Genomic DNA, 10,915 nt, shown 5'->3' on the forward strand with positions numbered 1-10,915 from the left:
GGCGGTGCGGTGTGCGGCGGTGGAGCGAAGCGGGTAGCGTTGGCGGGCTGCGCTTTAAGGGAGGTGTGACCTCCGCAGCTTCGCCCCTCTCCTGCAGCCTGAGGTTTGCGTGTGGTGCGAGTCTGCAGCTCCGGGTCGAATCTCACTGTTGATGCTCTGAGATTTGCCTTTGGTGCCCCGGCTGGATAAGAGCGACTGCTGCCACGGCGACTGGAAAGCTGTTCGCCGCCTAGCTGACGAGCAGCAGCACTGTGCAAAGTTCTGGGCTGAAACGGATGTCGTGGGGTTTGTGTTTTGCTGTGGGCTTCCCGCAGCTGTATCCCGCAGGGGGTTTCTGAGCTGTAACGTTAAGGTTCTCCTGTCAGATTCTGAAATCTAAGTACTACTACCCACTACAAACTGAATTCAGGGTTTGCTTTGCAGCCCCTAGAGTGGTGGCTGCTGGCGTGTTGTGTCAGAGATGTTTCTGTCATTCTCAAGTTGTTGTGCAGTCTATGGAAAAGCAGCTCTGTCCTCTATCTGGGAACAGCCAAGCAAGAGAGGATGAGTCAGGTAGAGGTGTTCAGATTTTACTCTCAAACAATGTTCTGTGGTCTCTGGCATTTAAAATGCAGGAGTTGATATATGGGTTTCTGAGTTCCAGGCCTTTCATTCTGCACCAGTTTGCTGTTTGATTATGAGAAATCCCTTCTAGCTGCTGTCTGCCTTGTAAAATGGGGCTAATGACACTATATTCAGTGCAGGAAGCTGAAAAATGAACTTCTAAAGTGGCAGAAGCACTCAGCTGGAAGTTCAGTAGAAGAGCACAGTATATTCTTTCTGCTGTGTAAGTATCTGCCGTGTCATTTATTAACATACTTGTTTTGTCTCCTAAAAATTGCAGGTTCTTATCCTTAAGGGTCTCAAGCAGGAGGTCAGTTGCCTCTGCCCCTCTCCAGATGGGTTGCACTTGGCTGTTGGGTATGAAGATGGATCAATCCGTGTCTTCAGCCTCCTAAGTGGAGAAGCGAATATCACTTTCAATGGACACAAGGCTGCAGTCACAGCCCTGCAGTATGACCATCTGGGTGGCCGGCTGGTATCTGGCTCAAAGGTGAGGGTTGCACATGTCAGGGACAGCCCTTTCGTAGAGAGGCTCAGTGAGGAAGACTGATCTGCACTAGGTGTTTGGTATTTTAAGTGGGTTACGTGGCCTCTGCCTGTAGCCAGAGGATAGCAGGGCTGCAAGACAGCGATGGAGTTGGGGAGCCCAGGGATGAGAGAGCAGTGGGAGCTGCAGGGCAGGAGTGGGATCTTAGTAGAACTGTGAAGAAGCTTGTGAGGTCAGGAAGAGCAGAAGTGACTCAGGCTGGGGCAGAGGTGCATTTATTGGTCAGAATGTGTCTTCGGCGAGGGAATATCACTTGTGTTAATCATCCCTGACACTCAGAGTGAGAAAGTGTGCTCTCAGGTAATCTTTTCAGTCTTGCAGCAGAGGTAGATGTTTTGTAGAGACAAATGCCAGTCCCTCAGAGACACTGTGTCTGTTCCAGGATACAGATGTCATCGTGTGGGATGTCATCAATGAGAGCGGCCTGTACCGGCTGAAAGGACACAAGGATGCTGTCACTCAAGTCCTTTTCTTGAAGGAGAAGAACCTGTTGGTCACCAGGTAAGCCAGGCTATGTGTACTGATCAATCAGGAAAGCAGCCATGCTTTTGCTTGCAATTTAGACATCCATTTAGGTACTACAGCCATTTGTATTTTCCTTCTCGACTCATGATATCTCGGACCCACCAGCATCTTAGAATATGATTTTGTAGTGTCCACATATTTCTTAGGTCTGGTGCCTGAATTCAGATGTGGTAAGCAGAACTGAAATGGCTGTCCTGAAAAATACTGTTTGAAAAACGGTTTAACTTGCTGGTAAATACAGCAACTTAGTATTATTTTAAGGAGTAATAGTAGTAATATATTCATTATGTGTGTAACCATTTTTACTGTTTTTCTTAAAGAATTAAGCAGGCTTACCTTCTGTTTGTATAATTCACACAGCAGCGTGACAGGAACATTGCTTCCTAGTAAGTTGTAATTATAGGAGTTAATTGAAAGATGGTAGTTGGTTTTTTTGAGTTGATTTTTAGTTACTCACCACGAGCTGCTAGTTGACTGTGTGCCTTTAATGATGTAGGGTTGACAGAAGATAAACTGCTCAAATATCAGTCAGTATATTTTTATTTCCTAATATGTCATCAAATAGCTTAATAGAAAAGTGCATTCAATCAGTTCAGTGTAAAATTAGGGCCAGTTTCTTGTGCTTTTTTGTTGTTTCAAATGGAAGAAGTGGTGTTTTGTTGGTTTGGTAGGTGACATCTGTTTCTTAATGCAATTTCAAGTCTTTGCAGGTCAGCTTTGGAAATGCTTAATTCTCTCAAATGGCTAAATTGAGATAAAGATTCCTCTCTAGTCTGTTTTTAATTAAGAGAGTAGAGATGTTATCCTGGTTTTCTGGATGTATAAATTTCTGCTTTCTTACTTTAGATTTTTTTTTTTTTTGCCCAAACAACTAACTGCAGTCCTTTGTGTACAGAATTTTTGGTGGTATTTTCATATGCCCAGTTTACAAGTACCTTTGGATCCTGTGTAAGAAAAGAGATGGGCTAACAAAAAATATCACTTGTAAACAGAATTTTTTTGTCTTGAGGGTGCTTAGTAATAGAACAAGTTTTTAATTTTGATTTAGTTTGACTTCTTGAGGAAAAGGGGCTCTAACAGAGTTACCAAAAATGAAAAAAGTATTCATTGCTTTAGGGTGTACTGAAAGAATCTGTTTAAATGTTCAGATTACTTTTCTCAGGTGCTCTTGTAATATTGGGGTAGTGTAATATAGCCAGAAATGCGTTTTCAAGGAGATCTAATCCTACGGTGGCTTTGAAGGACTGAAACAACTGTCGTTCTTCGTCAGGAGAAGCAGCTTGAAAGCCGTGTTCAAAACGAAGGACTCTGCTCTTCTTGTAGCCTGGTCAATGCACAGGCATGGCCCAGGTTGAGAATGTGGAGGGGGTTTACAGGCGGCTAGAATTGATCAGCACTTTGCACTTACTGTTCTTACCCTGAGTAGGTGAGAAAGGAGGCTCTGTGGCACGGGGCTCGCAGCTGAATCCAGAGGAGGAAGTGGTCCTCAGTGACTGGCAGCTGCCTTTCTGCGGCACCTTCATATTGCTATACTTGGTTCTAGCATAGCTTGCGAACTTCAGTGTCTGAGCATCTGTTCTGTGATGTGTTGTGGCATGTTTTAGACTTTTTTTTTCCCGTATTTCTACCAGTTCTCTAAGCGCACAAGTTCTGGCATTTTTTCCTCACGTCTTGAGTTTTTCTTCTTTGTTCCAGTGGCAAAGACACATTGGTGAAATGGTGGGATCTGGACACTCAGCACTGCTTCAAAACTCTGGTTGGACATCGTACGGAGGTAAAGAGGGTGTGTGGGGAGCTGTTGGGTTGGAATGACTTCCGAGTACATGTCGTGGCTCAGTTTTTTCTTCCCTGCTCTCAGAAGTTCTAAACTGGCACTGTGATACCTTTTGCTTGTCATTAGGCTTTAGGGATGAGCAAATGAGAAACTTCCAAACTTTCCACGAGTTGTCATCAACATGTAGCGGGTGACAGTTCCAATACAGATGTCCCCAGAGGAGGTCCTGGCTAGATCCAGTCCCTTCTTGGTTGCTGTTTAAATAAATTAAAGAAGCTCTGCTATTGTTATCAGAGTCAAAGGAGCCATAAATCAATTCTTCACATTCTGCCTCTGGACAGGTTTGGGGGATGGCTTTGCTATCTGAAGAGAAGCGTCTCATCACTGGGAGTGCTGACAGTGAGCTGAGGGTGTGGGATATCACGTACATCCAGGAGGTAAAGTATTCCCTCTGTAACCCCTCACAGTCTTGCCCAGCTGCTTGTCTTTGGACAAAGGTGGGACTGGAACATGTTAAATCTGACTGACATTCTGAAAAACAGAGCTAGGCAGTGCCTTAGGGGTCTAGAAGGTACTCTTGGGATAGACTTCGAGCTTTCAAGTGAAACTGTGAACACTTCCAGAACAAGATTTCCAGAGCGTGTCAGATCTTCCTGCCTTACAACTAGAGAAGACAGTCTTGTGGATGGATGATCATCAGGGGAGGACACAGAGTGTTTGGTGCCTACAGGCACGCTGTAGGGTACTCCATTGTTGTAGCGTACACTAACTGCTTGTTATTTCAGGGAAATGAAGTGTGAGACAGAAACCAGAACACCGTATCTCTTGCAGTATAAGGTACTCCTTATGTGTTTGGTGGTTTTTTTTTTCCTTGCCTTTGAATAGGTAAAAGATCCTGATGAGCCAGAATCCAAGAAAAGCAAAGAGTCTTCACCTGGAGCAGAAGAAAACACTGAAGAGGATGAGACCCTAGAGTTGGATGAGAATCCTGAGGAAGTAAGCTCAGTTTTCCGTGCTGTCTGTGAGATACTGTATCTAACCCATTTACATGGTGCTGCTTGCCGAGCCAGCAGGAGTTTTTGAGTCACTGACACATTGCTTCTCTATAATGGGTTTATACCCCCAGTGTCATGTTTAGCCCGTTTGGGAAAATGTATTAATTCTTGTCTCAATTCATAACATTTTCCTCAGCAGCAGTTGCTGCCTCATCTACCTGCAAAGCATCAGCAGAAATATGTGTGCCAAAACATTATTCTCCACTGAAAGCTTTTTCTTTGCCTCTGTTTGGAGGCGACTCGCAAATGTTTAAAGTTCAATGGAGCTAACAGAGCTCTTTCATCAAACAGCACAGGAATAGAATAGTTACTAGCTGGTTGGCTGAGTTCAGAGCTGATGCTCAGCTTTGCAGGTCAGTAGCAGAGGCTGAGAGGTCAGAGTTGCACCATAATGAAATAAGGTATGAGATTTGATTACAGAAAGCCAATCCCACTTGTGCTGCTGGTGGAGACGTTACTGAATCTGTCTTTCTGGTGGAACTTTCTGGGGTCCTGTTCAGATTTCAGACTGCTTGTAGGTAGATACCTGACTTTGTTAAATACTTTTCCAACTTCCTCTCCAGAAGATTTCTTTCTCGTCAACTACCTGTTTCAGAGTCTCTGTTCTCACCTTCTCTGCCTCTTCTGACAGAGGAACTGAGCACTGCTGCCTTTGTAGCATAAAAATTCAGCTCTGACTCTTAAATGGCTGTGGTTTGCCAGTGAAGTTGTTACTCTTCCATTGAGACTGTCAGTGACTGTTTTCAGCTAACATGCAACAAAACATAAGGAGATAAGCCTGTGGCTTTTTTGTCCCTAGATTATCCTTGCTAGCTGTTCTTTCAGGACTGTGTAGGTTCATTTCCCCCTCTTTTCCTCTCGACTTCCCTTGCCAGCAGGTTTCTGAGTTTGCTTGGGAGGATTGCTTGACCTTTCAGACCAAAGTTCTTCCCCTTCTTTCCCTGTAGCGCCTTGTAAAGTGCAGCAAAGTTGGATCCATCATGCGGGAAGGGAGAGACCGAATAGTTACTCTTGCCACAGACCGAACGGGCAAAATTTTGGCCTGCCATGTAAGTAGTGGAGGGGTCTGCTACCGAGCTGTAGAGAAGGCTGTTAAGAGACCTTTGGTAATTTTTGTAAGGGCCAGCCAAGGCTTTGCTTGCCTTTGACTTTTTTTGCTCTGTCTCTAGGGAACAGATGCTGTTCTCGAAGTCTTCACTGTCCTTTCTGATGAGGAAGTCCAGAAGAAATTGGAAAAGAAAATAAAGAAAGCCAAGAAAAAAGCCAAGTAAGCAGTCCAGAGAAGTGTTACAAAAGCCCTTCAGCAGCATGACACTGTGGCTGAACTCCAAGCTATTGGTCATTGTCTGTGCTAGTTTTATTTTGGGGTCACTGTTCTGAGCATCCTTGGTGCTTGTCTGAGCAGCACTGCTCTCGGAGACTAAAGAAATACCTTTCTTTCCAAGCCTTCCCTATGCAAAAAAAGGTAATGCGTACAAAGGAATTGATATTAAATGGGTTTTTCAGAGATGCTCACTTCTCCTGACATTCACATTTACACTGCTCGGTCTATCAAATAAAGTCCTTGATAGGACATACAGGAATGAGAGTTTTATCTGAGAAGTCAGAGTGACTCTGATACCTCATCTCCTGTTTTACTGCAGGCAGAGATACAGGTGAGAGCTTTCTTAATGTTTACTTTGTGTTAAGTGTCTCTCTGGGTATCTTGGCTCTCAACAGATGCCTTGCAACAGCCCTTAGGGAGAGGTCTGGGTATAAACTTGAAGGGCAGGGTGTGAACTTCACTGTCTTACCCTGTTCTTAAATGTAGTTAGCATATCTGGATGAGAGGGTGGTTGTTTTCAGCAAGCTAAGTGGTTTCCTTATTCTCTGTCTTAGTGTTGGCTGTGCTGGGTTATTTCACTCTTCTCTGTTATCTGACTTTTCTAGGAAGAACTCTGAAGAGGAGCCTGAAAAGAGCGTGGAGCTGAGCCTGCAGGAGGAGATTCAGCGGGTCACTAATGTCAGAGCTTCTTCTAAAATCAAGTGAGTGGAAGGTAGAGGCTGAGCTGTGGTTGTGTAGCTACTTGGGGAAAGCTCTGCGCACCTCAGTATAGGGAGGGGTGGAAGAAGTTTCGCCCTTGATGTCTGTTCAGCTTGGAGCTGGGGAGAGGCCTACCATGATCTCCAGTCCATCCACACCTCTTCCACTAGTGGTCTCCTTCTTCCACACCTCTACAGCTTAGTGTGCACTTTCTTGTTGGCATGCGCTCTGTCTGTTTTCGACTTTCTCAGTTGTAGGAGGAATCAAGCACGAAGAACATTTTGTCTTAGTGCCCCTGTGTACAGCTCTGATTTTTGTCTAATCAAACAGGTCATTTGACTTGATTCTCTCTCCAAAAGGAGAGCTGAAGATTGTGCTGCTGCTCCAGAACAACATAATTGAGTCTTATAACCTGAACCTGTTAGCACAAGTCCCGCAGGCTGTCCGTACATCCAAGATAACCATTGGAGGCCACCGCAGCGATGTCAGGACGTTGGCTTTCAGCTCTGACAACATTGCCATTCTTTCAGCAGCTGCCGAGTCTGTAAAGATTTGGAACAGGTATGTAGTCCAGTTGTGTCAGTCCCCTCTGCCCTATGTGTGTCAGTCTTCCAGAACTCAGAGTTGCTGTGTTCTTCGAGGCAGTGATAAGGAAGAGGGGATGATGGAGAAATGTAAAGTAGTGAATGAAATAAATAGAAAACCGACTTCTATCCTTAGTAGGGACTGAGAAGCTATAGAGCTGAAGCTGCATAATTAACTCATAGAGTTTGAGGCTGTAGAGCAGCACTGAGGCTAAGTTTAGTGGCAGGTATGGAAAAAAATCTCTAAAAACAAAGGTCATACATAGCAGTTCAGTCTAGACTGTATTTTGTTGTTGGGTTTTTTTGTCCTTTTTAATAACAGGTACTAACTGTTACCCTAAACCAGCTACTCCCTATTCTTTAGGGAACACGTGGGTTTCTTGGCATCTTATCTGAAGGATCTGATATTAGACTGAGTAGGCTGTGTTTTGATCTGGAGTGTTGTCCCAGTGTTTCCCGAGTGGTGTAGCTTGAAATAGCTGTTTCCTTTGAGTGTACCATCTTGTACTCCTCCATCCTCTCCTGCACAGCAAGAATTGCTGTTTGAGAACAGGAGTTCTGTCCTCGCTCATAACAGCAGTAAGTCACAATGGTTGATAATGTAATGGCATGTTTTTATGGAAAATTTTCTTAGCAATAGTGCTGGATAGCATTTGGGTCATAGGATGGTGGCGGTGTATCTTCTGGTCCCAGCTGAAAAGGCAGCTGTGGACCGAGGCCACATGTCTGGAGCATGTCTCACTTAGTGGGACAGATTTTTGTGTGTGATAAGACGTTTCTGGGCTTTATCTTTGTCCACAGATCGACCTTGCAGTGCATCCGAACAATGGACTGTGAGTATGCACTCTGCTCACTCTTTGTCCCAGGAGATCGGCAGGTCATCATTGGCACCAAGGTAAGTATTGTCCTTCTGCACTCCAGATTGCCCAAGATCTGAAAATAGGTTATGAAAATGTCATTAAGGCAGCCTTATAGGAAATGCATTGCATCTCCTGATCTAGAGCACTCTGTTTTAGGTGTTAAAACCTCTCTGACAGACAGGTTCTGCCCAGTTCCCAGACTCTGTAGCTCTTGTGGCTTGTGCTGGACAGTTGGGGAGAGCTTTGGGATGCTCCTGGTGCAGATCAGGAGTTGGGCCATCTGTGTGTAAAAGCCATCTACTGAAGCTGGCTATTTGGGATCTGGATGGCAGGGGTGCTCTCCTGCTAGGAGCTAGTGTGTGTCATGAAGGTGGAGAGGCTGGTGTGTCCTTCGTGACCTGTCTTTCTCCCTAGACAGGGAAGCTGCAGCTGTATGACCTGGCTTCTGGGAGTTTGATGGAGACACTTGATGCTCATGATGGGGCGTTGTGGTCCATTGCTCTTTCACCAGACCAGGTAACTCAGCCACCATTCTAAGTATCATCTGTTGCACGTCTTTTCATGTAGCTTCTTCTTGTAGTTTTTGCACTACTGATGGGAGCGTGGGAACTTCTCTTTGTGGGAGGTGGAGGATGCACCTGGTGGTGTGTAAGGACTTTTGACTGTGGACGCACACACAGCTTGATGAAATAGCTCTCTAGCTGTGTGGCACATGGCAATGAGTCTTTGGGCTGAGCATGGCCATCCACATCACCTCATCTGACTTCTGCATGATTGAGAATACTCAGACTTTCCTGGTGGAGTCTTGTGTATGCAGCAGTACATACCCTGTGGATGTGTTCCAGCTGTGGAGAGCTTCAGCTCCTTGTAACTTGCTGCAGTGGCTGATGATCATTCTTGTCAAATCTGCTGGGTTAAAGATCTCGTTAACATAGTGGTGTTTTTTCTTGGTGTTGCACTATTCTTGAGGGACAAACTACCCTCCTTGTCTTTCTGATGGTCATTAGGCTGAACTTCTGTCCCTGCAGGATGTGTTTTCCGGGCTCTAAATTGTTCTTGCAATACTTTTTAAGTTACTGTAGTCCTACTTTGCTGGTGGCCCCAGGATGCAGGTGCACTGTGTGATAGGAATTACAGCAGTGTCAAAGGTACCAGTGCCTTTTGAATCCATCCAAGGCCTTAATGAGCTCTTTTGATGAGAGCTCTGCGGTGATAATGTGTGTTAGATTATAACCCCGTGTACCTCGAAGCCCATTTTGAGGCACTGCTTTGCAGAAGGCATATCTGTGGTGCTTAGATCCTTGCTTCCTGATGCATAAATTAATGTTTTGGTTCTGTTTAAGGATTTTTTTCAGATGGATTGAATAGCTCTGACGTTATACAGATATATTTAATTGGCTATTTTTCTGGTAATCCATAAAATCTGTAAGCAGCATAGTGTAAAGTTGTTAGGTATCTCTTATTTAAAATTAAGCTTTGAAACCTCTTAGCTGGTCTTTAATCCACGGAGTATGTTCTTTATGGGACTGTATTATCCTAGTTTTGTAATGCAAATCTTTAGTATCTTTATCAATGATGCGGATGGGGGGATTGAGTGCACCCAGAGTAAGTTTGCACATGACACCAAGTTAGGCAGGTGTGTTTGTCTGCTTGAAGGTCAGGAGGCTCTACAGAGGGATCTGGAGAGCCTGGATTGATGTTCCAAGGCCAATGGTATGAAGTTCAACAAGTCCCAGTGCTGGAACCTGCACTTGGGTCACAACAACCCCCTGCAACGCTACAGGCTTGGGGAAGTGGCTGGAAAGCTGCACAGCAGAGAAGGACCTGGAAGTGCTGGTCGACAGCCGGCTGAATATGAGCCAGCAGTGTGCCCAGGTGGCCAAGAAGGCCAACGGCATCCTGGCTTGTATCAGCACTAGCCCGGCCAGCAGGAGCAGGGGATTGTCCGCCTGTATTTGGCCTGGTGAGGCCACACCTCGAATACCGTGTCCGGTTTTGGGCCTCTCACTGTAAGAAGGACATTGAGGTGCTGGAGCGTGTCCAGAGAAGGGCAACGAAGCCGGTGATGGGTCTAGAGAACAAGTCTTATGGGGAGTGGCTGAGGGAACTGGGGGTGTTTAGTCTGGGGAAAAGGAGGCTGAGAGAGGTGGAGAGACCTTACCACTCTCTACAAGTACCTGAAAGGAGGTTATAGTGAGGTGGGAGTTGGTCTCCCAAGTAATAAGCAACAGAACAGGAGGAAATGGCCTCAAGTTGTGCCAGGGGAGGTTTAGGCTGGATATTAGGAAAAATTTCTTCGCAGAAAGGGTTGTGAAGCATTGGAACAGGCTGCCCAGGGCAGTGGTTGAGTTGCCCTCCCTGGAGGGGATGTGTAGATGTGGTGCTGAGGGACATAGTTTGGTTGGTGACTTGGCAATGCTGGGTTAATGGTTGGCCTTGAAGACCTCAAAGGTCTCTTCCAATGCAAATGACTCTGTGATTATGTGAAAATGTACCACAAGATCAAGAGGCAGGACTTGCAGAGCAACACTGTTACTATTATCAACTACAGCTTTAATCTTAAGGAGAAGGCTAATGCCCTTTTAATTAATTTTCCAGAAGCTCTTTTATCGGTATTCAGTTTACTTTCTTTGTTTGATGGAAACTGCATTTACCTGTTATTTTTGTTGACCGCGCTTACAGTTACCGGGCCAGCCTGTTTACTCTGGCTGAATTATGGTGTTACATTAGTGAGGATGGACATTGACAGTTTAGAGAGTACCTCATTCTGCTCTGTAAAAGTTTTGGATTTGGAGGATCTGAACCTCTTTTTATAAATATTTGCATAGATAGCTTCCTTTTGACAGCCTCGTGAGTTTTTGGAGCAGTTTTTAATCACCGTCTTGTAATGTGATTGTGGTATGGTACGTGGTTTTCCCCTGAGCACAACAGATGAGAAATGACT

General features: G+C 45.1%; 1 protein-coding gene across 1 annotated transcript in view; it reads left to right on the forward strand.

The window, feature by feature from the left end:
• Positions 1–883: 883 nt before the first annotated feature.
• The window catches only part of WDR3 (WD repeat domain 3), a gene marked incomplete at its 5' end in the record, with an annotated part of 21,745 nt that continues 11,713 nt past the window's right edge, over positions 884–10,915 (forward strand). The window contains 11 exons of the mRNA XM_010142679.1: positions 884–1,093; positions 1,533–1,651; positions 3,371–3,449; positions 3,791–3,886; positions 4,335–4,445; positions 5,452–5,553; positions 5,674–5,771; positions 6,434–6,529; positions 6,858–7,088; positions 7,913–8,006; positions 8,386–8,487. Coding sequence (XP_010140981.1) covers positions 884–1,093; positions 1,533–1,651; positions 3,371–3,449; positions 3,791–3,886; positions 4,335–4,445; positions 5,452–5,553; positions 5,674–5,771; positions 6,434–6,529; positions 6,858–7,088; positions 7,913–8,006; positions 8,386–8,487 — 1,338 coding nt within the window. The remainder of the gene's footprint in view (positions 1,094–1,532; positions 1,652–3,370; positions 3,450–3,790; positions 3,887–4,334; positions 4,446–5,451; positions 5,554–5,673; positions 5,772–6,433; positions 6,530–6,857; positions 7,089–7,912; positions 8,007–8,385; positions 8,488–10,915) is intronic.

Source organism: Buceros rhinoceros, unplaced genomic scaffold (assembly GCF_000710305.1).
Source record: "Buceros rhinoceros silvestris isolate BGI_N320 unplaced genomic scaffold, ASM71030v1 scaffold2559, whole genome shotgun sequence".
Taxonomy (NCBI): domain Eukaryota; kingdom Metazoa; phylum Chordata; class Aves; order Bucerotiformes; family Bucerotidae; genus Buceros; species Buceros rhinoceros.